General features: G+C 45.4%; 2 protein-coding genes and 1 non-coding gene across 5 annotated transcripts; 1 reads left to right on the top strand and 2 right to left on the bottom strand.

The window, feature by feature from the left end:
- Window positions 1–683: 683 nt before the first annotated feature.
- NCAPD2 (non-SMC condensin I complex subunit D2) lies at window positions 684–25,656 on the bottom strand. Of its 3 annotated transcripts, none has more exons than XM_027730387.2 (31): window positions 25,031–25,654; window positions 24,861–24,936; window positions 24,695–24,753; window positions 24,056–24,237; window positions 23,332–23,471; window positions 22,882–23,009; window positions 22,674–22,797; window positions 22,445–22,592; window positions 21,310–21,507; window positions 20,661–20,795; window positions 20,011–20,095; window positions 19,242–19,419; window positions 18,867–18,988; window positions 17,714–17,923; window positions 15,726–15,900; window positions 14,163–14,247; window positions 13,880–14,013; window positions 12,779–12,911; window positions 11,148–11,229; window positions 10,891–11,052; window positions 10,441–10,655; window positions 8,694–8,805; window positions 8,269–8,392; window positions 7,909–8,064; window positions 7,516–7,693; window positions 6,403–6,497; window positions 3,878–3,958; window positions 1,635–1,821; window positions 1,288–1,414; window positions 994–1,155; window positions 684–821 (listed from the first exon to the last, which is right to left on the bottom strand). In XM_027730387.2, the coding sequence occupies exons 1-31, from the start codon at window positions 25,161–25,163 to the stop codon at window positions 739–741; spliced, it is 4,209 nt and encodes a 1,402-aa protein (XP_027586188.2). In that variant the 5' UTR covers window positions 25,164–25,654; the 3' UTR covers window positions 684–738. The 3 variants fall into 3 exon arrangements, with proteins under 3 accessions (XP_027586188.2, XP_027586189.2, XP_039244839.1); XM_027730388.2 differs by having other exon boundaries at window positions 19,242–19,416; XM_039388905.1 differs by lacking the exons at window positions 684–821; window positions 994–1,155; window positions 1,288–1,414 and having other exon boundaries at window positions 1,730–3,516; window positions 25,031–25,656.
- Window positions 24,312–24,634, bottom strand: LOC113992795. Its single transcript, XR_003542357.1, has one exon. It is a non-coding gene; the product is annotated as a small nucleolar RNA U85 (small nucleolar RNA).
- On the top strand, window positions 25,322–26,121 carry MRPL51 (mitochondrial ribosomal protein L51). Its single transcript, XM_027730406.2, has 2 exons — window positions 25,322–25,700; window positions 25,863–26,121. Exons 1-2 carry the CDS (start codon window positions 25,427–25,429, stop codon window positions 26,057–26,059), a joined length of 471 nt encoding a protein of 156 aa, XP_027586207.1. The 5' UTR covers window positions 25,322–25,426; the 3' UTR covers window positions 26,060–26,121.
- The last annotated feature ends 513 nt before the right edge of the window (window positions 26,122–26,634 follow it).

Below are 26,634 nucleotides of genomic sequence, written 5' to 3'. Positions count from 1 at the left end.
AAACATAATTGGATTTGCAGCAAATACGTTCCAAAAAGCACAGTGAAACAACCAATGCTATCAGTATACTTAACTACCTGATCAAATCAGAGTTATTAAAAGTTAAAGTTTTCAGTGTTATGTTGTTTTTGTTTTGTTTTTTTTAAAACTTTTAAAAGATTTATTGAAGTCTTTGGAAGCACTCTAGTCTAAGTTAACCTCTCTCTCTCTCTCTCTCTCTCTCTTTCTCTACAGCCCCCAATCCCTCAACTCTTCTTTGATGAGATCTGTACAAGAAAAAAATGCAGGTAACTTCCCCTCAGAGCCCTGCTGAGCTTTACAGGGCAAGAACTCCTAAAAGGATCAAACATAAAAACGCCTAAACCCAGCAAAATCGTATTGGTCCTGTGTTGAAAGAAGCTGAATATATAAGCATATACAAAATGAGAAAAGAATGAGAAGTAGTTTGGCTCTTCTTAGAAAGAGTTTCTTTCAAAGATTTTTTTTTTTTTTTAATAAAAGCAGCTTACTCTTATCTGCAAAGCCAGGGCAAAATTGGTCAAAGTGGCAGCTATGTTCAGCACTGCCTTTCTTTGTGGAGATCCCAAAAGGCAGGATTGGAATTGCTTTAGCCTGGTGTTAACTTCCATTTTGTCTTCATTTAAAGCACTGTCATATTATGGGGTAGTTCAGACGAGAAGATGACTGCTGCAAGGGATGAGTTTTATTTTTAGTTAAAGACAGTGGCAGATGGTTCCCTCAGCGCAGCCGGCGAGCTGAAGATCTGGTGATGGGAGTTGTTTTGGTGGGGGTTTCTTCCTCTCTTAATTCTGCCAATAGCTCTAAAGAGAGTAAAATGTGTCAATAACCAGCACTCCACTGCCTTGAACAGAGAAATCTCCAGGCAACCTCCACAGTGCTCTGAATCCCACTACCAAAGGAACATCCCTGTTGGGCCAAACCTCTAGTTCTTCTCCCCTTTCACCTTTCAAGGGCACATGCAGGATGCCTTACCATCCTCAGAGCTGTTCTCCTCGTCACTGGAGAAGGTGATCACAGCTTTTTTGCGTGGACGGCGCTTTTGGGCACGCTTCTGGTTTCGGAGGGTACAAGGCTGGGGTGTGACAAAATCTTCATCATCCCTGTTGACTGGGCTCAGGGGCTGGCGGCACGAACCTGTCAAGAAAAAGGGGAAAAAAAGAGAAAGGTAGCAGCCATTCTCTCTGGAAGGGTAAGGGAAAACCCCTAGGTGTCTCTGCTGGACTGCAGGATCACAGGGAAGGCTGCAGCCTCACAAAAAGAACATACTTCTTATTGTTTTCTGCTTGGCTGGCACTGACACTGGAATTTGACTGCCTTCCTGGCACGTCTCTGTTGAATCCAGCCCTCGGTTATGGGAGGCAGACAGCTTCTGCTCCAGCTCTTCAGCTAGAGCCTGATGGAGATGTAAAACAGTGCAGGGGGGGAAAAAGAGAAGGTGAAGGGAGATAAATATTACATCCATACCAGAATTGCCATCAAGTTAAATAAATAAATTGGTAAATTGTTAGGGATGAGTAGTAGTCTGTTTAAAATGGAAAGCTGCAGGGTTTTCCAATCAATATATGTAAAAAGCAATCGCTTTTCTGGCCTGGACACTTGTCCCATATCCTTACTTTAGCCTCAGGTTTGACACCTGCTCTGCGGAATCGAGCAAGCACAGTTTGGAAACAACTGTAGACAGCTGGATCTTGGAGCTTATCTGCAAAGCAGTCAAAGTTGTCCTGCAGCTTGTGAAGGCCCCGTTCCGAGACTGGAAGCAGAGTAAGGCAGTGGGACAGATCCCGGTATTGACGCTCCGTTCTGAGAAAGACAAAGATTGCCATTAGCTCTTACAAAAAGCGGGTTGTGAGGGTGAGCACATCTCACCTAGAGCTACAGCATTTCCTGCAGGTGCTTCTGCCTCGCAGAATGTGAGATTCAGGTTGTTCTGTTACAGGTCAGTGACAAGGTGCTGTGCCATACCACACACAACCACCACTGTATGCCAAAGACACTGATTTAGTGTCTGTCAGAAAAACATGAAGGCTCCACTGCTGAAGAACACAGTCACTTGTTTAGAAAGTATGAGAAGTTATTGCTGACTAGGAAGAAAAGATGACTCAGAGAGGTCAGGACTCCTCTTGAAGGGCCTTATTATAAATAATAAAAAACCCCTGGCTGCTCATTTTTGCATGTTTGAGATGATCTCAAGCAGAAGCTGTATTTGATGTTCTCTCTCCCTCTCTTTGCTGGCCAGAAAAGGACATAAAGAAGGTCATATTCATTAAGTTATGAAGTCAACAAATAACAACTGCTGTATCAAAGGACTACATTCAAATTCCAGCAAAAGTTATAGGGAAAAAAAACAAAGGGAAAGAAAAATAAATGCACAAACTATTAATGTAGCTCACCGTGATGGAATGGGAGGGGAAAAAACTGAGGCCAAAGCCCCTATTATTAATATATACTAAGCAGAGGGCCTGAAGTCTGTCTGCATCTGCTCTGTAAGAATGCTCTGCTAAAACCTAAACAGATGCAGAATAAAGCTGCAGCATCCAGGTATTTACATCTTTAAAGTCTGTATGATACTTGGCAAGTTGCTACATTTGGAACTCCAGAAATGCTGAGGAGGGTGATAGTAGGGGCAAAATCTTCTCTGATAAGCTCCTGTTTTAACGTGGAGAGAGAGCCTTGCTTTGGCATTACCATTAGTGTTCATCAGGCTGATCATCTTTGTGGTACAGAAATATCAGGACATTTTACTAAAGGCTAGACACAACTCACACAAAGATGGTTATTTACAATGTTGTGTGAAGAGCTCACCAGTGTTCCTGGGAGGCAACCTGGGAGAGAGGGACCACTCTCCACTCCAATTCAGGAAACAAAATCCAAATATTTTGGGAAATATGCAACTCCCTGAAGCAGCTGAGCAGGTCACATGCCCAGGCACTGTGTACAAATGGCCAAGATAAGCAGACACAGCTTAAACCTCAAGGGCAAAGCCACAACAATGGGAAAGGAAAACCACAGGAATGGAGGAAGCAGGGTGCACCAAAGCCAGTGGAAGTTAAAATGAAGATATCATTGGAAGTACATAACAGGGAGGCAGATAAATTTGTTACCTTTCTTCTTGGGAAAAAAAAAAAAGTGTACACCTGGGTTACAGCTTGGGGAACAGGCAAAAAGAAGCAAAAAACTCTAAAACCTACAAAGCAAAATGATATCCCAGATTCATGGGGTAGGCCCTGCACTATATACTCTGTAATCAGCACAAGGAGCAATGCATACATGTCTTCCAGATAGAGCAGAGCAAAAGCCTAAGTGAAGCCCTTGAATAACATAATTAAAAAAACCCACCCAAAACAGAGTCCCAGGCATAGAGTTAGTACTGAGCAGCCCATGCACATAGAACAAGGACAGGCCTTTATCAGCTGTCATAGCTGAGATGACTGCTGGGGAGATCCCAACTTCTTAGTTGAACACACTGATTTCCCAGCTGAGCTACAAGGGAATAGCCTGTGGAGAAGGACCACAAAGATACGTAAAACCCGCATGTGGGATGTCCCCTTGCTCAGCTGTAATGCAGATCTAAACTGTCACAAAACTTTTTTCCTTAAGAAAGGAGGGAAGAGGGGCCAATCACTGCCTTAATTTATACACATTTATTCATGTATTTTTAGGAGGAAGGTAGTTAAAAAAAACCCTGGGACCTAATCCAGGTTATGTCAGCATTTGTCACTTTGCTACATGAAGATTATGATGGGAACCTGTAACAACTATCACTGTACAACAATATAACAACTATACAAGCTTGTTTCCTCTAACAATTCCTAAGAAACAAAAGTGCTTGTCAGGAAAATTAAGATTACAACCCAACCTGGCAGTCCGGAATCGCTGACAAAGTTTCTCCACCAAGCTCTCTGTCTGTTTGTCTTTTGTAATATATGAGAAGAGATGTCTGCAAGGGAAAAAAAAAAAGCAAAGTTGAGAGCCCAGAGAGGAGACCTCATTTCAGGTAGGAGGGGTGCTGAAAAGGCAGCAGTGCTGACTTCCTTCTGTCCAGTTTTAAGAGCAGGCAACACTTTCAGATGATCTCCTCACTTCACAAGTTGCACTGACAGACTAGTATGTTTGAGAAGCAGACCTTGAGAGTAGCAGTGTGGCATGCAGTATTTTTTCCCCCCTTCAACACCATTCTTGTGACTTTTTCATTATTAATTTGCTGAAAGCGTGTTGTATTTTGGATCAATGCAAAAGTGAGCATTACTTGGCACTAAAATGGGAACAAAGCCTAACAGAAGTTAAATGCTAACGTAATCCCATTTTTTCTTAGTTTCTTGAGGAATAGAGAGATCTGGAATTTCACACAGTTAAGTACTTGTGCATTTTGCACTATGTCCTCATAGAAATCACTGAATAACTTCTATTTATTAAGAAGGTCCTACTGTCCTCCATTTTTCTTGTACCAACATTTCTGTTAACTTAAGCTCAGTCAGGTTGCCACTGGCCTTGATATAATTGCTCTAAAGCACCTCCGTGTTCAGTCTTTGTTATGTCTTCAGCATTCACACCAAGCTATTTTTCCAAGATACAGAACACAGACAGCATTCTCAAGAGTCCTCCCTTTGCAGTTGTTCCAGCATCAATTCATCATTAACTTAAGTGACCAGAACTGTGGTAGTACTCCAGGCAAGGTCTGACCAGCACTACCAATGCTTCCCTATACCAGAAAAAAACTTGACTGCTAAAGCAGGAATTGGAATGTATCTCTAACTTGAGCCATAGCTTTACAGAAGACGTTAAACAACATTTAAACATTCAACTTCATGCTTATTATGCTAGTTTTCATCTCAGTTATTACTGCTGTAACTCTCTCACTCTTCAAGTTAGTCCTTTAATGCTGACAGTTCCCCCACTCCCCCTATCTTTTTTACATGTCCCTATTCTCTGGTTTGGCAAGTATCCCTGGAGTATAAGGCACTGCTTCATTCCTAGCTTGTGCTTTTGTCCACCACAGTTTCCAAGTTAAACCAGATCCTCTTCACTTTGGAAGGATTTCATATAGTGCTACATGGGGAAATAGTTCAGTTTCAACTACTATTCCCTTTTTTCCCCATTTAAAGGATATCATGTGGTGTGATAAGTGATGATCAGGTCTTCTTGAAAATCATTTAGGCTAATTTGATACCTGTCTACTTTGTTAAATCAATACTGCCTTTTCTCTCATTTGCCAGATACAGTCTCTCCCTGTATGTTGCTGGAAGTCAGAGAAGTCCATCTATAGTTTTCTTAACCCCACTAATCACACTTTAATGTGAGTGCTACACGTATTATTCTCTAAGTCTGTGGTAACACCTCCAGTTTGAAATTTATTAAAAATGGTACTGAAAATTCCAAAATTACTTGGGATTTTTCTGCATGCTGCCTCTTGTCTCTCTATGATGCTTTGCTTCGACTTCAGACATTAACTTCCACTTCTACAAGTGCTGTCAGGAGCCACATGCAGTATTTCACATTACCGTCCTTAATGAAAGCTGAAGCAAAATATCCATCTACTTTTGCTGCCATAAATTATTTTCAGTCTCAATTTCAGCCTCAGTAATAGGCTTTTCTGTGTCTTGCAGTTCCTACCTGTCCAAAATCCCATCCCTCTTCCTAAATCCACTGGATTCTCACAGATAGAAAGGCTAGTTGAAAAATCACGGGAGATTTTATTGTTCTTCTCTTCAGCAATAGCAATACTTTTGTCCAATACTCCCCTCTGTAATCCATAGGGATTCAAGCAACTCAGAAAACCCGCCACGTGGTTAAGTTTCAGACATGAGTGGTAAATATGTGTACTTTACTAATAAAGACATTATTTGTGTTATCTATGAGCAACCAATAACCTCAGATTGAAATATTCCAATGTCTCTATACTATACAGTAAGGCTTTCTTAAAAAAAAAAACACAACAAAACACAAAGCACCAAAAAAACCACCCCAGACCCAAACCTGTAGTTATAGTTACTATAACTACAGCTTTACTAAAACTGCTTACAAAAATCCATTAGGCCACCAACATGACAAATGCAGTAGTCTTCAAAACCTGTTGTGTTCTCCCAGTGTTGCATATCCATATTCCAATGTATAAAATCAACTATTTTCCTTTTCTAGAGGGAAAGTAATTTTGAGTTAGTGGTAACTCTTTGTAGAGTCTCCTCTCACCCCCAACTATGTGGCTTTAAAATCAATTCCCCTCAGCATGAATCCATTTCAAATACAGACTGAAAAAGTCAGATCAAGGAGAACAACTGAAATAGCACTTTGCATATGTCACTGTAGTTTTTCTTCCCTGGATCTGGCACTCTCTTTGCATAAACATAGTCCTGGTCCTAAGAGATTTATTTAACTGCAAAATACCTCATAATAGTGTGGAAGGATTCCTCCTCTATGGCGCAGTCAGGATTGGAGAGATGACTGATTATGTCTGGAAGCAGGTTATAGATGGCATTACCCTGTGCAGAACACAAGTTTCTATATGAGATACAGAATTATAAAGGATAACTTGAGTAAAGCCAATTAAGCTGCTCATTTAAAATTACTTCCTTTTTCCCCATCCCAAATCTACTGTCAGAAAACACCAGCTTTTTGAAACGAGCTGTACACAGTCAGCCAAACCTTTCCAGAATACTTGACTGAAGCTAAGGGGGAAAAAAACCAGCCAACCAACAAGCTGTAACTGCAACCCAGCTCTGCTCTTTGGCAGACTTGGATGCAGTTTCTTTGCTTTCCAACCTTGTCAGAACCCAATGAAAAAAGCTTCCTGATAAAAGAAACAGCTTGAGCTGAAGCTCAAGGAACTGCTTCCCATCTTGCCTGAAAAGGTCCAGTCCATATTCACTTTCCCACTGCTTCTACATAGTTTTGTCATACACACTGAAGAGATAGCAAGTCAGCACAGTCAGGTGGCTGGCTCTGCTTTAATGGAGCAAACGAAGACAGAAAAGCCCCAGTGTCACTGCAGTCTCTCAGGCAGTAAATGTCAAACTCTGAAGGGCCCATGTGAGGCTACACTTTGAATGAACAGGGGGTAACCTGTACTGTTCTTACCTGTTTGGGCTAAAACTGCTTCAGTTTAAGTATCTCAATGTCACACAGCCAAGAACAACTTGGAAAGGTTTCAGAGAAGGTGCCTGAGCCATAAGGTCAGGGAACTCTGCTGTAAGGCCTAAAGGTAAGCTGCAGAAAACTGCTCCAAACCCTGTTGTATGCATACACAAGAAAGCAAAGGGACAAGACACTGTTTTGGAGCCTGCTTTCCAGTGTGAATGGATGAGATCAAATTTTTAGCAACATCAGGCAAAACTTGTATTGCAAAGTTTCTTTTAGCTACTCTTATTTGGGCAACACAGAGGGACAGACAGCTGCTCTACACCACTAACACACCTCTCCAGGACCCGGGTCATTCATTGATCCAGCCTCCAACAGCCCTTCCCTGCTCTTGTGAAATAAGGTCCCTGATCATCCACTTGCCTTGTTGGAGAGTTCGCCAAAAAAGTTCTGAGCCACTCCCACGACTGCCTCGTCTGGGTCTATCAGCAGAGCTGCCATTTCGCTCACTTGGCCCTTCACCTTCACCATGTCTTTGAGGATGAGGTGAGTCATCACGAGTCCAGCTGTCTGCCTCACACTTGGGCAGGGGTCCTGCAACCTGACAGAAACAAAGAGTTACTGCGGGAAGCAGCGGAGTGAGGGTCTCTAAGTTACTGATGCTCCTGACAGCCTATTCCATAGCCAGGCCTGTTGTCTTCCTGCACTATCTTCAAATTTGGTTTCCTGGGTCATTCTCGCCTTCTGGAGGTCCAGTGTAACCCTTCCACAGAGTTTTCATCACCTGTCCTCTCCCAACGATGAGTGTAGCATTACCTGGCATAGAGATGTGATGTCCATGGCTCCACCAGGTTGGGGAAGTGGATGGCCAGATCTCCTGCTGCAATAATGAGGTTGGATCTCACACCAGGCAGGGGGGACTTCTCCATCATCGTGAACAGCAGACGCAAGTGAGAGTCACAGAACTCAGAGCTGACAAGACAGGGTACAGGAAAGAAGGGATAGATACCAAAATTCCATCTCTCACAGAGCAGAGAAGAAAAAACAGTTAAAGAAAAAAGTAATTTATGAACACTCTTCTGTGTTTGTTCTTTCTTTGGAAAAGGAGTTACAACATTTGCTTATGCTTAATACTAGGAAAGCTGGGAAAAGAACTCTGGCATGGCTCAGTGGTACCTGATCATGCAGAGTTTGCCAAGAGTTAGGGCTGCAGCAGCTGACAGTGCTGAATCGCTGTAGAGTCCAGGGTTGTTGCAGATCTTGAGCACCAGTGGAACAAAGGCAGAGAACAGGTGCTTCCCTAGAGAGTGGGGTTAAAGACAGTGAGTATAAGAGCACTGTTTGTGTATCCTGCTTTATAAACAATTACTCAATTTATCCCAGAACTGCTGCAAACTACAGGAACTGGTTGACTCACTTTCGCCACAAACAACCACCTCCAGAGAGGCAGAGCAAAAAACCAGCCACATGGAAACTGACACCAGGCCAAAATGACTGTTCCCTTCTGAAGAAAACAGCCTTCCTCCTTCAGGATACCCACCATACCTGTTCTTTCACACAGGTAGACAGAGCTAGTGCTCCTTGGTGGCAGCCACACTTACCATCTAAAAGTTCTGTCTCACAAATACTGTGGATGAACTCAGCCTCAGTGTCATCAGCCGTGGCTGTCACAAGGCCCAGCTCCTCCTCCATAGTGGTCTCGTTTCCTGTGGCCTGTGCAGAAAGGAAGACTGTAAAAAAGATGTCAGGCAACAATAACCTCTTCCTTCACAAAGTTCTCTTCTCTGAAGTGTGAGGTATATGCATATTACCAGCCGCACAACTAGAATGGAGAACAACAGACTGATGGAGATTTTATAACCCAAGAACTCAATGAAGTTGTGAAGGATAGTCCAGGATTTGCCAGCCCACATGCCACAGAACACTAACCACAGAATCACATAGTGAGGTTGAAAGGGACCACAGTGGGTCATCTGGTCCAACCTCCCTGCTCAAGCAGGATCATCCTAGAGCACATCGCACAGGATTGCAGCCAGACGGTTCTGGAATGTCTCCAGTGAGGGAGACTCCACAACCTCTCTGGGCAAACTGTACCAATGCTCAGTCACCCACACAGTAAAGTTCTTCCGCATGTTTAGATGGAACTTCCTGCGTATCAGTTCCTGCCTATTGCCTCTCTTCCTAGTGGTTGGCACCACCAAGAAGAGTTTGGCTCCATCCTCTTGACACCCTCGCCTCAGACACTTATACACATGGATAAGGTCCCCTCTCAGTCTTGAGGCTGAAGAGGCCCAGCTCCCTCAGCCTTCCCTCCTAAGAGAGATGCTCCAGGTCCTTAATCATCTTTGCTGCCCACTGCTGGACCTGCTCCAGGAGCTCCATGTCTTTCTTTTACTGAGGAGTCCAGAATGTAAAGAAAGCTTAAGCTACCAATGCTACTAAGATGAGACAGACTTAGGACACATCTGGCATCAATGTGGGAGTCCTGTACAACTTGAGGGACATTCAACTCCTAAATGCAAGCAGCCTTTAAATTGCTGGTCTCATGAGCAAGATTATGGGAAACCTTATAATAGCAAGGCAAAAGTAACATAAGGGAAGAAGAGAGACATGGGTGTTGCAGTGGGGACCAAATCTGTATCCAATTGCCGCTTCTTGGAAAATCTCATAGTAACCTCCTCCTGTGTGGAAAATGGTAGTGACACGGATAAGCAGGTGGATGAGGAAATGAACTACAGAGTTCTCTGGGCATAGCAGGAAGCATCTAATAGAGACTGGATACCTAGGGACATACAACATTTTTCTCTATTCTTACCCAAGAAAGTCAGCCTCATTACACTCCGGAAAATGTTCCAAGGTAGACCTAACCAAACAGGGCATTTCCATCACATAGATCCCGTTAAGAAGGCTCCTGTTAAGCCTTCATCATTACACCTAAGAGAGGACTAGACTCTCAAGTTTCTGGATCAGGGTTCCAGAACCCAGGGAACAAATGGGTGTTCTTCACCACCAGCAGCAATTGCAAAAGACTGCACTGGTAAAAAAAGAGGTGATGAGTGAAAAGGAAATGTTTACCTAAAACAGGAAGATAAGTACGGCCAGGACTTCACTCTTCATTCCCTCCCCTCTGCCTCTCCAAAACCCAAGACCAATGTGAGAGTTTTACTGAATAGGGTCACTCAAGGACTTCAGCTCTCCCTGTCAATCCTGACCAACATCTGTTTGTTTCTACTCCCAAAGCACACATTACCTTGGACCTTGTGCAACCTTAGTAGTGCATTCTCCAGAAGTCAGCTGTAGCTGGGACACTACAAGAGCTGCTCATAGGAAAAAACCCTTGGTTCTCACCTGGGATCTCCGCTTCTTTTTGCTGCTGTCAGAATGCTTCTTGGTCTTCTCCTCTTTGAGGATGCGGCGTCTGCGTATCTCTGCACTCACTGACACTTCCAAATGTGCTACCTGCTGCAGTGCCACTTGTCCCACGAGGGACACCAGGTGCATCAACATGAACGTGGGGAGACTGGCAGCACCACCAGAGTCTCTGCTGGGAGAATTCCCTGGATCTGAAGGAGAAAAATTACTACAGTTCAGTGTTTATCTAGATCTCTTTCCCATTAGTTACTGCCAAGTCTCACTGTATAGCCCATCTCCACGCTCCACAGACTCCTTCACAGCACTTGCACCCTTCCATGCCAGCACCTCCACTAGCCCCTCAGCTCTATTCTCCTGCAGTTACTCTAGGCCACACAATTTTAGCACTGGAAACTATAGATATCCTTCATCAGCTTTTTTTCTCACCAGAGTTCTGCTCATCAGCCTCCTGCAGCTTCTCCAGAGCTTGCTGACTGCACACTTGCAGGATGTGAGCACATATCTCCTCTGGCCCTTCTGCCAGCTGGTAGATGAGCATCACTGCTGCATCCATGAAGGGGATCCAGTGAGTACTTGGCTGGGCAAAGCCTGAAGAGAAGAGGTAGCAATGTACCACATATACCAGTGACAACATAGGCAGCCCAACCTTATCTCCTCTAAACCTACTGCTAACTTGAGCTCACCTTTACTCACAGTCTCACTCAGGCAACCAAAGAGCATGTGATTCTGTGGCAGTCGAAAAGGTGCACTGTTCTTCTTTGCTGGCTGCAGAGAGAACAGATGAGTTACTCATGTAAGAACAGCATGTGAGATTCCCCCCATGCCCTTCCCAGTACTTAATCTTGCTGTGTGCACAATGCTAATCAAACCCATGCTAGGCCCGTGACAGGGATACCCAGTACTGCTCTGCAACTGAACATACAGCAGGGACATTACTGTCACTTTTGAAGGCATGGTGACAGCAGTGGGTGGATTTAAAGCTTGGCCAAATGATGATCCCAGGCCAACCCAGATAGTTTCACTATTTCACCTTAAATCAAAATAACTCTTCAAATCTCAAAAGGATTCTTTTAAAATCTGATATTATTGATTCTTTCTTCACAACAAATGAAGAAGGAAACCTTTAGAGCATCTTCAGAGTCATCAACAGTAAGCCAATGAGAAAACCCTTGCCTAGGGGTACTCCAGAACCACAAGGTTTTGTTTAAAACCAAAATACCATCAGAAGAAATAACAGAGGATAAGTCTGGATCCAAGACCATCTCACATTAGGCTGTTGCATATACTCTGTATCACTCCCATCACATTTTAGGTTGGGCATAAGATAACCTTGAGAACTACTAAACCAACTGTGACAGTAGCCAAGCTGTCCCAGCACATCTGTATCCGCCTGATGAAGATATACATGACCAAAACAGAGGGTTTACCAGCTTTCAGTAGCTGGAAACAAAAATTCTCAATTCACCACAATCTGTCCTCTGTACTGAATTTCTGGTCAGGAGGGTGGGGGGGGGGAGAGAGGAAGAGCTACTACAGTCGGTCAAGTATTTTTAGTTCTGTCCCTTCTCACATACAAACTTAGCTGCAGACTTCAGTCAACTTAAAATTGAATTACATCCAATTACAGAACATTTAAGAATGTTGTGATACACATTAATTCACGAAGTTCCTGCAGCAACATCCCCAGCAGAAGGGGCAAACACAGAATGACGGTGCTGTGTGAAGGAGGGCTGCTTTTATGATAGAACTCCTGAACCAAAATGCCCCAAATGCTTGAGTCAAAAAAAACAAAGAGAGGTTTTTTCCCCAAGTGCATTAAAAAAAAAATTATAAATTGTTTCCCAGGCAAAGAAGCCATCAATCATCATGTTGTTCTAAGTACAATATGGACAGGTTTGAAAACCTTTCATGTTTTATATTCTGCTGTACAGCTGACAACTCCTGAATATCAATTAATAGGGAGGGCAAAAGAATCACACCACCAGAAAACATTAGCAGAGGAAAGGGCTTCATGGTTGAGAAAACACAAATCAGTTTAGAATTGGGAGTCTGAAGAAGAGAATTGAAAGGAAAACATATTTTCTTGTGCACTGAACTCTTTACTAATTGAATTCAGCCTGTTGCCTAATGAAAATTCTTTTATTACATGCTCACTGATGTGTGCTAAGCTTTCCAGACAGTGCTGCTGAATGGTCTCAACCTGCTTAATTTCAAAATCTGTAAAAATTTAATTACTTCTCTCTCCTCTCAATACAAACCATTTCCCCCCCTTCTTTGTTTCTGGATGACCTCAAGAACAAACCAAGAGTCTCACCTTAGGGTCACCACCAAGTTTGGAGATAACATTGCATACTTCTTGAGCCAGGCAATAGTCTTCACACGCCTTCTCAGACAACCCTACTGTTATCAAGATGTCCAGGTTGCTACCTATGATCTCTGGCTTCCCTCTGTGGAATGGAAGGGATGGGGGTATTACACGAGGTGCTGCTGAAAGTTTACAGAAGTGTGGATAACCAAGATAAATACTCCTTTGTGCCTTCTGGAAAAAAATAAAACCCATCCAATGGATCAAGATATAGCTATAGGAAGAGCAAACAATATTCCTCAAAAGCCAGTGTAATCCATACTCTACTAAGAGATGTAGTTCTCCAAAGTGATCAACACTGGGCAGAGCGTCTTTACAAAGGAAGAAGATTTTTGACTCTTCTTCTTTATCAGAAAAGAGCAAAACTTATAAGGGTAAGACAAAGAAAAATGTTGCAAACTAGAAAAGAGCCCAAGAGCTCAGGATTGGTGACACGTGCCATTTCCTCCCCTACTGTGGGAAACAAAATAAAACAATAACATCATCCAAACCCCCCCCAAACCCCACACCCACCCATTCCCCTTTCTGCTTGTCAAAGATCATCATTATGCAGGCCTATTTTTGACTGATGAAGAACTGAGGTAGGGACAGCGAGAAGCAATCAGCAGGTAAATCGAATGCCAAAGGGTTACTGGGCTGGGAAACTGAGGAAATGAAAACCTTATAGTGCAGATACATTCTTTTTGCTCCCAGAAAGTGAAACAGATTTATTTCCCTTCATGCTATAAGCTCCAGAGATCTCTACTCAGCAGCTTCTCACTGTTCTTATTCAAACACAGACAAAGCTGCAGAGCTGTGACACAGTAAACTCTGAGAAGGGATGGACATTCAGAACACAAGGAAAATAATGTCATACTCATTCAGAGGCTGTGCTGGTGAGACCCAGCACAACTATGTTTAGTACCAGGCTTCATTACCCCATGATAGGGTTACTGTTTTTGAAGTTACAAAACAAAACAGTCAGCTGATGCAGCACCCACAGTTCTTCAATAAAAATCGACTGCCTGTACATCCTCCCACTCACAGGATTCGACCTGACCCCAGGCTCACCGTGCCATCATCCCCAGCAGCATCACAGCAGCACGTTGTTCTAGTGACGAGCACTGAGATTTTTCTGTGAACTGCTCCCAAAGCAGCTGGATCACAGCAGGCTTTATTTCATCTTTCTGCACAAACTCTGAGATCTGGAAAAGAAATGCAATTAAAAAACTAGGGAGAGGCAGAGGAGGATGGACTTCAAACCAAAGACAGTAACTGCAGTGACTACCATTTTAACATAAAAGACATCTAGAATCACAAAGAAAATCCAAACCCAGGCAAGGCAGATACTCACTATTTCTTCTAAGCACTGTATTGTTCCTAGCGATGCATCCACCATGATGAGAGAGAGAGAATGCACCAGGCTCTGGGCCTTGGCCCTTTGAAAGGGGAAAAATAATAACAAAAGAAATTAAAGGTAAAGAAAAAGCTACTGTCACAATTACTATCCTATTAGAGAGCTGAGAACATCTATTAGGTAACAGAGTTAATCCTTGGGAACAGGAAAACTTTCCCCACCACAGGCTTGAGTATTCCTAGCCACCCAGCTCAAGTGCCAATGAGCATGACATGGGCTCAAAAGTCCATGCTCCTCCTGGTGCTCAAAGACCCAGCCAGAGGCACTCAGCAGCCACTTCCCAGTTTACTCTCAACCACAAGTCAAAGTACGATTCCCTAGACCATAAGACACTGAAAATTTCTCTATGAACAATTAAGGCCAGAGCTCAAACTGCAGGGGAGTTGTCTCCAGGCAATACTGTCAAGAAGAAATAAGAAGCAGTGGGTGCTTTATATTGCCCTGAGGTACAAATGAGGGTGAGGTATGGTGCATCTCACCAGAGATCACACTTAACAATTATTGTATGTGTATCCAACAGGATTTACAAGTGGGCAAGCGCTAAAAAAATGGGCAAGTGCCAGAGCAGAGAAGAGACACAGCTCTTCTCCAGTACAAAAGAAACAAGCCTGCAAGTGGTACCCAGCTCCCACCCCCAAATCCTCAAAAAGAATAAACAACAAAGAGCGTTTAATATCCTCTCATCTAACACACATAGAAATTTGTTATAAAAAGATTTAAGATCATTTTGACTGAAATACAAATAGAATTCTGTGTGAAAGCACCCAAATGATAATAACAACTAACCTTCAACAGTGTGAGGAATAAAGAAATGGTGTATTACTGAAAAACCGAAGACACAACAAGGACAGCAAGACCCCCAGCAAACCCTGAGGAATGTATTGTGTACATCAAAAGCAGAGTGCCTACACTCAGATAAGGCCACAGGATGCATGACTTGCCAGCAAAAAAACTTGAGCTCTGGTAACAAATATAGCTCCAATTTCAGACAATACTGTATACCATTCCTCTTATTATCCCAAGAGGATGAGCAAACTACAGTTATAAGAAGCTCAAAATGGGGAAACAGACACTGGCCGCCAACAACTTTGCCCACAGAGGGTGAAATGTACCAGATTCTTGGACACGGGATGACTCTGTCACAGCAGTTGACTCCCAAAGGGTTGAAACATCCATTCAAAAAGACTAGTTAATTGTTGCCAAGCAAGAACCCTTCTGGCAAGAGAAACACGCACAGTTGACACCCCTTGGAGTTTTGCTGCATGAATTTCCCATACCCGAACACTATGACAATCCAAGAGCAGAAGCTCAGCAGTATGTCCTGCACGAAGGCTGGGATACCCAGCTATATAACCTTATGTTTCAGCTCAGCATGAAGCATGGCAGCTTTTAGTTCTCTTCCTGTCCACACCCCATTCCTAACAGCAGAAAGGGGGGGTGGAAAGATGAAATAAAAAATGAAACAAACCCATAACACCTTCTGCTTACAAAGGCCCATACCTCTCGGAATCCTCGCTGGGGCTCAGATAGAGTTGCCTGTAGGCGTTCAGCACGGCCTCCTTAATGCCAGGCTCCTTTGACCATATGAGAGGGAGCATCCTGCGGACTCCAAGCAGTGCCTGGGGCACACCAAACTGTGAGACCGTCACAAAGAACTCAATGGCTTCCTGCACCACTGCAGAGGGAACAGTTGCATTAGTGCAGTTCTTTCCCAATTCCCATTAGAGAGGCCATTCAAACAAATTCACAGGGGTACTGCTCTCACAGCAAACTCTACAAGCATCTAAAGATCACTGCTAATGTCTGCAGAGGGCTCAAGTCAGAATGGGATCACTAGTACACAGACATAGGAAAAAAAAAAATCTCATGGTCGCAGCAGACAACAGCTGAATATAAGTCCCAGGGCAATACTATAACCAGATTAACTAAGCTATTGATGTACAAATGGGCTCTGGAATAACGCATTTGGTTCCAGCTTGACTACTCCTGAAATATACTGCCCAGTCTCCTGCTCATAAGACAAAAAAAAACATTAAGTAAGCCAGCATTCCCAAGAGAGCCAAGGTAGCTGTACAGAGAAGCTGTACAACAAACAGTTCATAGTCTGACCTCTGGTTAAGTAGGAGTTTTTACCAGTATAAGCCCCAATTTCCAAATCTGAATTAAGTACATCTATGAGAAAAGCTGGTATGCTTTCCCTGCCTCCAGTCATACCAGAAGGTATAAGTTTGCAACAGAAAAAAATTTAAATCTTCAAATATTAAATCTTTAATTACAAAAAGCTAAATCTGAGCACACACATCCCTTAGTACCAGCCCCTCATCCAGCAGTGTACTCTTTCCAAATGGAGACAATGTCTCAAAACATCTCCACTGTCCAGACACTGAATCTGCCTTCCTGACACTGCATCACAGGACAACAGGGAGATGGAAAGTTAGTAAAGTCTGCACAGCCAGAAAAAAACCCCAACCAAAACCCAGGTGTTTAAAGTGTCAGATAGGGGCACTCTCTTGACCTTGAACTTCAAATGACCTGTAAAGACATTGAACTCAGGAGTTCATTTTTGTGTGTGCAAATAGCTAGATATCAAACCTTGCTGGAGAAGCCCACATGCTTATCACAAGTAACATGTGAGTTCTTAACACAGTTGAAGCCTCAGAAGTGTTTCCATGAAGCCAGGGCGCTGTTGCACCAGACCCATCTTATCCCAGATCTGTGCAAGTGGACATGCTGGAGAGGATGGGAGAGGGAATTGTGCCCCTCTGTACCTCAGCTCCCTTGGAAATGCCAATTCATGATAAACATTTCAAAAAAAGTCTAAATGGTTACAGTAGTTCTAATTTTAAATATGAACAGCTGAATTAACTCAAAACACCTTTCACTACAGCACTGAAGAGAACCAGGCCACAGCTCATGTTTAGCCATAAAATAAAGTTTGAGGAAAGGTGAGGTGGATGAGATCAGCTGCTTAGTTCCCCTCTTGTGGCCAGCATAACACCTGAAGCTCTATCAGGGCACTGAGCATGTAACAAAGCCCAGTTTCACTGGCCATGCTTACTCTGGGAGAACCTCAGCCAGGACGATGAACATACATCCTTTCCCCACAGGAGGCAGAATAGCTTCCACAAGTGAAGGCATTTTGGTCACCTGACTGGTGACCAATAAAATGGTTCAAAACCATTTTATTTCAAATGTTTTCAAAAACATTTTTTAAAATATTTTAAAAACACTTCCAACTTTGATATTTAAAAAATGGATTCCTAAAGAGCCCATTCATGCCCTATTCAGCCCCTTCCTGACATTCATTTAGATAGTGACTGCTTTTCCAATATCCTGGAAGTGCCTGTGACACCTGCTCAGCAAAGAGCAGCTCCTCCAATCTTTTCCCCTTCTCCTGGAGCTCCATCACTACAACATCTCTCCAGCAAGGGGAGAGACCTGGAAATGCTGAATGAGGAAAAAAAATGCCCCATGGTTATTTCATGTACCTGAGACAGAGTTTTCATACATCAGCTTGCTGATCAGGTTCAGAGCTTCTGTGATTTTCACTGAGAAGTTGTAAGCATCTTGCAGGTATTGCACCAACGTCTCCTGTTTGAGCAGCTCTGTTTGAGACTGCTCTTCCTGTACAACTTCTTTGGTCTTATGACTACTGTTGTCATTTGGAGGATCCTCACTGTTCTCTCCTGGGCATGAACCTGCACAGCACACTTGTTTGTGAATAATATAGAAGACACAAGAGAAATAGGCACGGGTTCAGGACATTTTAACCCTTCTCTCCCCACCACATAGTGACACCTTCCACGAGCCACGATACAGAAGTCCAAATTTTGCCTTCAGATCTGACTACAAAATCTCAGCATTCTCTAGGGCAAGTTCCAGTACTACAGTGAGATGCTCCACAGACATGCCAGCTTAATACAAGGATGTAGAAAGGCCCAGTCCAATTGGTGTAAACTCCATTAAAATCCTGAAGGGGTTAATCTGAACTTGACAGCTCCCCAAAGATAGATGAGGCACTAAAAGAAAAACAGGGCAGAGTAGGGAGAAGGCAAACACTACTACTCACTAGCAAAGTTTGTGCGAGTGTGGAAAGTTGACAAAGTTAAGAAGATTTTTAGACAGTAGGCTTCTGATAGAAATGTGGTCAAGGGGATTGGCTAAGTAACCTTATGCTGAAACAAATACCAAACAAAGCACATGAAGTCTTGCAAATACACCCAGAGACTCAAGCCCCAGATAAACAAGACTTTGCTTGAACCAGATACTTGGTCAAGGCTAAGTGTTATGTGCCACCACCTGTTCAGGAAGCAGAACTCCTAAATAATTCACACAGGACAGAAAGGTGTGAGTGGGTAACATGGCTTCACTCCCCTCAGCAGATATTACATGAGGTAAAGCATCAGAAATGCACTTCTACTGGGAACATGGAACTGTTCTGACCAGAAACGAAGTAAGACCAAGCAAGACAAAACTAGATGAGTAAATGATCCACAGACGGTGCAACTCCATAAGCTGTCAAATACACATAGAATGAGCCCCAGAGGTCAGAAGGAGTGACAAGGCATTCCAGAGGGTTTTGGTCTAGTTCTGGTATCATCTTGGACTTAAGAAACAGACAAAATGATCTGAAATAGTTACCTGTGTAAAGTCGCTTCAGAACATCCAGGATTGTTGCCTCCTCATTTTCCTCCATGAGGCTACTGAAGGGTTCCTTCCCCTGGAAGCGACACAGGGCCTTCTGTGTAAGGCAGGCTGCACTCCTGGACAATGACATTGCCCAAGAGAAGAATATTAGCGACCCACCAGGGCAGAACACAAGGGAAACCATCCAACTTTGCCGTGAACACCAGGGAAAGCAGCTCCTACCAGCATCTTGTGCTGGGTGGCCATGTCAATCTCTTCCTACAGAGTAATGTTACTGGAAATCATCCCTCCGCCCTGGAGCTCAAACCTTTCTTGAACAGAGAACATCCCTGGTGGAATAAACACTCTTACACCGCAGAGCCTTCTTACTTGTAATTCAGCTTCCTCAGCAGCCCAGTGATTTGCTCCACTGCACTCTCCACTGTTTCCTCAACTTCCAGCATCTCCTCTTCCCTTTCCTGCAGTGGTTGAAAGAGCTGCTGTGTGGCAGCCCTAACTTCTGGCAGCATCGCTTCCCACTCTTCCTCTGGGGTGATCACTGGAGCTAGTTATAAAACAGAAGGAACGAACAACTCAAAGACTCGGGTGACACCTTAAACAGGGAGAAAAACTCACCTGGAACTTAGGAATTCTACTTCCCCCACTCCCTCCTTCAGCAGGCACTATTTCCATTGCTGACCCCACCCAGACTACAGTAAGAGTAAGACAAGAACTCTGGCACAACAAAGAAACCACTGAGGGTAAAAAAAAAAAAAAAGCCATCATTTGTTTAGCCTTGGACTTGCTGCTGCCTACAAATCACGTTTAAATTAATATCAGACCAAAATTACAGCTCAAGCAGTCCTTTGGTGGTTGAAAACGGAAACCTGGGAAGGTGTTCATAGGTATTTTCAGTTCTTACCCTGAAAATAGGATATTTAGTTACATGGACTGTTGATCTAGATCAACATCACTATGATCCCTTTATAACACCACTATACGAAAACCTGTTCTGAGTTTAATCCCAGTTATCTGATCTCACAATCTCACACAGCTAAGATCAGAGACAAAAGCCATCCCACCTGGGAGCAAATTTAAAATGAGGAAAAGTAAATTCTGGACTGCCCTGGAAAGGGAAAAGATGAAGAAAGGAAATTACCTGCTGTGGATCTGACACGGTCCCTCATTTCTTGCAGTTTCTGCACTTCTTTCTTCAGTGGCTTGTCCAAGTCAGCACAGCTTAGCTGAAGATGCCACGAAGAGAAGAAGAAATATGTTACTTATCCTTTTTTTTTCTGAAATGCCAGACTTCTCCTTTCTCTTCCACTCCCTGCTTTAGTTGTCAATCCCCATAGATAACCCTGTTTTGGGAAACTGGAGTAGCAGACGTTGGCCCCGATCCTAGAACAGGAACTGCTGCAAATTGCAAGTCTAAGGCTCAGAAACTTGGAAGGAGGTGCGGCTAAACAGAGAGCTGCAACTCCGTGCAGACCATTCTAAAAAATAATTCTGATCCTAAGGAAAGAAACCCCACAGTGGATTCAAATAAAACTGCTGCAGGTTTTCACCTCGATCAAATACATCCCTCCTGGCCTTCAGTAAAGCTACCAGTTACACCAAGAGAGAGAAGAGCCTGAGACCACAAGATCTGAACCTGGGAAAACAAGAAAGCTCCCATCTGCATAGTCAAAAAGCTACGCTGTCCCTCCCACAAGACACAGAAAGGCTGCTCCCCAGGCTATAGCACACTGCAGATATTTGGCCTGCAAAACAGACATACAGCATATCCATCACACTAATCATAATTACCTTGCAGGAGAAGGGGTTGTTGGACAAAAATGCGGCCAGGAGCTGGATTGCATTTTTAACTACTATGACAGATTTGTCATTGAGACGTCCAACAGCCAGTGATACCACAGACTGGAAATGAGTCAAAGGCAGGGCCTAGCACACAATGAGAGCACAAAGTTATCAGAGGCTTAGAGACTTGGGAAAAGTTATTTTACTGAAGATGTATTCATGTATTAAATGGCACAGATTATAGATTTACAGAAAAGTCTAGGTCTGAAAGGATCTCTGGTATCTTCTGGTCCAGCCTCCACTGAAAGCAAGGACTTAGGTTATACAGGGTCCTGTTGAGTCTAGTCTTAGCATATCTAGCAAGGGTGATGTTCTCCCATACTAGTGTCCAAAAAGAGGCTGCATGCTGTGCTCTTTCTTCTAGTTTGTCCCAGTAATGAAGAGCACCATTTAATTTCTGCCCCCAGTTCCCTCACCCCTAGATGTTTGGTCTCTTGGAAAAAAGGAACTGCAAACACCAGAGTACACAGGGACAATACCTTTCTCTGTTAAAACTTTAGTCTCTGCAAACAAAAGGCAGAGTGGCAGAAATTCCTTCAGAAAACACAACAGGGGAAGGGATGACTGAGGCAACACCTTTTCCCCAGCACAGACTTACCTTGCACTGAACGATTCGAGTGAAAAGCTGCAGCACGCGGCTGCGCACGAAGCTATGGACGTCACACACGTGGGCCTGCAGCATACTCAGGAACTCGTCCCGAGTGCCACGGGCAGCTTCCTCCAGCTGGTCACCATTCAGCACCTGCATCAGCGCTTCTGCCATAGCTGCCAGAATGGCATTTCGCATCATGTAACTCTGCAAAGAGTAGAGCTGTTGAACCAGGAACAGCCAAAAGACATGACTTGATATGGCAAGGGATGGCCCAGAGTTTGGGTCGTCCAAGTCCCAGGCTCCAGCCTTAAGTGAGTTTTTTTATTATGGACATTATATTAAACTTGAACATAGCTGTGCCTGCAAGACAGAGTAACCTCTCCTATGCAGACAGGCCAAGGGAGTTGGTGTTGTTCAGACTGGAGAAGAGAAGGTTCCAGGGAGACCTTATAGCACCTTCAAGTTCCTAAAGGGACTACGAGAAAGCTGGAGAGGGACTTTTTACAAGGGCAAGTAGTGATAGGACAAGGGGGAATGGCTCCAAACTGAAAGAGAGTAGGTTTAGATTGGATATTGGTAAGCAGTTCTTTACTGTGAGGGTGGTGAAATACTGGAACAGATTGCCCAGAGAAGCTGTGGATGCCCAGTCCCCAGAAGCATTCGAGGTCAGGTTGGATGGAGCTTTGAGCAACCTGGTCTAGTGGAAGACGTCCCTGCCCATGGCAGGAGGGTTGGAACTAGATGACTTTTACGGTCCCTTTCAACACAAACCAATCTACGATTCTAATCCAACCCTGCCATCCAGCTGGGTCCACAGAGGCGAAGAACTGACATAAGAAACACTTAAGAGAAGGTAACACAGTGACAAACTTGTTAAGTACTGAAGACCAAGAGACAACAGCTGGGAGCTCAGACCAGTAAGCAGTCTCCCTTTCTCTGACATCCAACCATGACTACCAGGCAGTAGATGTCATGGTTTCTGTTTCCTTTGTAGCATTTAGGTAAGGGAAGAACCTATTACAAAGGGCAGGTTTTGGCTACTTGAGCTCTGTGAAAGAGATTCTGTTTTCAGACAGAAAAACTGGATAGCAGCACCTCCACCACTTGACTTCTCTGGACAGGTAACAATGCAGAAACATACCTCCCCATCCAAGTGGTGCAGGAGAACGCTCATGTTGGATAGCACCAGAACTGGAATCTCTCCGGCCAGTTCAGTTACAAAGGTAGAATAACCCTTGACTCCAGAAGCCTCACGAGCCAAATCCTGTGGACATTTCTGTCCAATTTCCCTGCAAAGAAAGATGAAAAAAGGAATAGGATGCCTTAAGTTGCTAGGGGTAGAAGGACAAGTGTCAAGGTATTTTTCTCACCTTAGCAATTCACCCACCAGGCTTTTCAGACCATACTCTTTAGCCCAGAGGCTCACGGCCTGTGCAAACACAGGGGCTACATGTTCAAAGTGCTGCAGCATCTGCGTGATCTTCAGCGTGGCACCTTTCACACGAGACAAGGAAGAAAGAGGTCAGGGAAAGTGATTGGGAATGGCTTCAGGAAGAGGGCAGAAGAGCAGGAACTCACTGAACATTTGACGACAGTGAATCAGAGCTCCAGCAAGCAGATGTGTCACAGCCTCCCGTGTGGCACGATACTTCTGAAGACCGATACTTGGATTCTCCAGGATACGGTAGCAGCTTCCCATCATTAAGCTAAAGCCACAGAAGACAGACAGCAAACCTATCACAACTAGAACCAATATCATTCTACCACACCACACTAGGCAAACATTTCTATCAAACCAAACAGATTCTCCAATATCTTCTAAAAATTAGCAAGCAACATCCGAATTTTTGAGGAAACAAAGTGGTTCCTATACACACTAATTTTGCCTCAAGCTGGTTTCCTCAGTTTCCCAATGATCTGCACCCTCCAGATGACTGTAATGCCACCTCATTGGTCGACTTAACATTTAACCCTCCCTTCCAGAGAACCAGTCAGTCATCCCACCTTTACATCTGCTCCATCCCATACCTGACAAACTCTTCTTCCACCGATAAACCACCCCAAAGCTGACGGAGATCCAGCTGCAGCACCTGCGTAAGCAGCTGTAAGACTGGCTCCCTCTCCTCTTCCCAGAAGGATCCAGAAGTCTTGGCATGGTTCTTCTTGTTCTAGAAGGGAGATTAGACAATATGATAACACCAGCAGCTTGATAACAGAAAAAAAATAAATCACCAACCTTCTTCCCTCGAAATGTCTGTTAATTCTACAGCATTAGGAAATGCACAGTGATATGCATGACATCACAGAGTCACACTGGACTTTCCCAAATTCTTCTCTCTGAGCTCAAGCTGCCCCACTGTCCAGCACAGGTCACAGCTGGCACCCATGGGCACCTGGACCGAGGCCAGCACTGGTGTCTCCCGTGGTCTAAGGACATACCTGCATCCGCTGCCTTCCTCTTTTCCCACAGAAACAAACTCATGAGAAAATACTGGCACACTAAGTACCAGCCAGACAATGAAGAGCAAAACAAAAAGGCCTGAGCATCCCAGTCCCTGCTGATGTTTAGACATGACTGTCCATTTGTTTTCCACATGCAGTTTCACAGAAACACCAGCCCTCCACCTTATGCACTGCTTTTGCTGGCATCAGGCTTAAATAAACCCAGCTATAACATCTCATAGATGTTCATCAAGCTTAAAAATTTTTCTGACTTTTATCATCTTGTTTTTCTCCCAATCCCCTCACCTACCTTCCCACCAGGATCCGCCTCTGACAAACTGTTCTTGAGGGTTTCCATTTCAAAGGCATCCACCAGGGAAGTCAGCAAGTAGCAGTTCATCTTAAGAGCATTGAGGTGAGTGGCACGGTCTGCATGGCTCAGCCCAGCGTCACTCAGGATGCCAGGAAGTTCATTGGAATGATGGGACACCACTGAAGAGAGGCAGAAAGTCATGAGCACTCCTTGCCGGGCCCCTCAGCCATTCTCTCTTTTGGAGGATTAGAGCAGTCATCAGATTACCAAAGATGTGTGCTCACATCTCACCAGCTGTAACACGGGCTGCCCCTTGCAACCCAAACCTTGGACACGCTGTCTTATCCTATCCCCGCAGCCCTTTTTCAGCTCAGAGAAACACTCACTCTGAGCTGATGCATCCTGAAAATGTATTTTCCAGGGATGTGGGCTGAAGGATTTTCTGTTGGTCTGCCCTTACAGCGAACATGCACAGCTCAGCATCGTCCACCAAGATTACAGACCCGTATGATAGGAGTGGGTTGAGGGTGCAGCCCAGCTGGCTGAGTCACATTAGCCTTTATATCATCATTGAGCTGCCAGGGGAGAGCAACCTCTCCCTTAGTCCTGCTTCGGCCAGAAACAGCGGATACCCACCGTTCACCATCAGCTCCAGGGCGTCCTCCTTGACAGCGGTGCCCACGGTTCGGAAGTGGCTGTGGGGCAAGCACAGTGCGTGAGGGCAGCGGGCAAACAGCGCCTGGCGAAGGGGTGAGCGCCCGCCTCTCCGCCTCCCTCTCCGCCCGCTGCCCCCCGTACTCACTGGAGCACGCTGTACACCGAGTCGAAGTGCTGCAGCACGGCCAGCGCACCCCGCGCACGGAAGGCGGCCCGGAAGGCTGCGGGAAAACACGGGGAAGGGCGGGGGAGACACGGTCGTGAGCCGCGGCAGGACCGGGCCAGGTCGGGAGGTGGGGTGCGGGGACAAGTTACCTGCGAGGGCGGGTGGCAGTTCGCGGATGGGCAGCACCTCCTGCACCACGTAGTCCCCGCGGCCATCGTCTCGCAGCAGGTCGGCGGGGGAGACGGGCAGCTGGAACTGCGGAACCGCCACCGCGTCCGCCATGGCCGCCACAGCTCAAAACAGCGCGCGCGGGCCGCGATCGCCCCGCCGCCTCCACGGGCCTATCACCGCCCGGCGCCCTCGCCGCGCGCCAGCGTCGCGCCCAATCGCCGGCCCCCTTGCGCTCGCGGCCGTTGGCTCGACGTCACCGGCGCGTCCCTGCGCTCCCCGGCGGAAGGGGCAGCACCGCCGCCCGGCCCTTCCTGACCCTTCCCGTCCTTCCCTCTCGTCCTGTCCCTTCCCCCGGAGCACCGGGGGTCACCCCGATGGCGGCAGCGGCGGCGGCGCTGCTGCTGCGGCCGGCGGGCCGGGCCGTGCTGGGCCGTGCCGCGCCGCTGCTACGCGCCGAGCGGGGCATTAGCGAGGGCGGCGGGGCGTGCTGGGCGCCCGTGCGGCCCGGCCTCCCCGTGCCCCTCTCCTCGCCCCTGGCAGGGCTCACCCGGCCCATCCGCATCAAGGAGCCGCCGAAGCGCAAGCAGGTGGACCGCTGGACGGAGAAACGGGCCTTGTTCGGGGTCTACGACTACGTGGGGATCCTGGGTAAGACGTACAGCCCGCCCGCAGGAGGGGGGGGAGGTTGGACCCACCTGCGGGCTGGCGCCTCCTCCAGCAGCCAGAGGGGGGGGAGGATTTGGGCCGGCCGCCCTAGGAACAGCCTCCTCCAGAGCCTGGCTTCACCTCTGTCTCCCCTCCTGTTCTCAGGCGGCTTCCAGATCCACCCGAAGAGTCTCATCAAGGGGCCCACGTGGCTGCGAGGCTGGCGGGGGAACGAGCTGCAGAGGTGCATCCGCAAGAAGCAGATGGTGGGCGATCGGATGTTTATAGAGGACCTTCACAAACTGAACAAGAGGATCCGGTACTTGTACAGGCGCTTCAATCGCACCGGGAAGCACCGCTAGGGTTCAGCATGTGGAGCGTGGGTTTGTGGCATTGCAGTCAGAATAAAGACAGCTTTCATTCAGTTGGGTTCCCAGTGTTTCCTACAACCTTTGCTGTGTATTTCTAGCTGCTCCCAAGGTCCTGCTGCTGCTCCAGCCCTGAGCTCCTCTGTGGAAGTTCTTCTATGCCCCCTTAAGCATTTCTGACGTACTTCTTGCAGACATCTGTTCCAGCCTGCATCTCTGAACTTAACCCTTGGGTCTCTATTTTTTGGTCAGGTTTCTAGCATCCTTTTAGTCTCTGTTAACCCCAGGTTCTCACATCCTATTTGACAATTCCAGTATGCTCCAGCTTAGATAACCAAATTTTCAAGTTAGTGCCAAGAGTGCCTGCTAATATGTCTTCCTGCTCACTGCTTTCCCCCTTGCCCTCTACTTATTTGTGATTAAGTGTGAATGATCCAAATGTTAGTTGAAATGCATCAAAACTTGTCTTAAGAATGGGATTTGTCTCCTGTTTCACACTTATGATGACTTAAACCCCTACTAATGACATTTAATGGCCAAATGGCCTTTTGTTTATAATTTAGTTAGGA

This window comes from Pipra filicauda, unplaced genomic scaffold (assembly GCF_003945595.2).
Source record: "Pipra filicauda isolate LSUMZ 115617 unplaced genomic scaffold, ASM394559v2 scaffold69_size3009148_pilon, whole genome shotgun sequence".
NCBI classification, from domain to species: domain Eukaryota; kingdom Metazoa; phylum Chordata; class Aves; order Passeriformes; family Pipridae; genus Pipra; species Pipra filicauda.
Note: the sequence above shows the minus strand (reverse complement) of the source record. Positions and strands in the feature narration are given on the sequence as shown.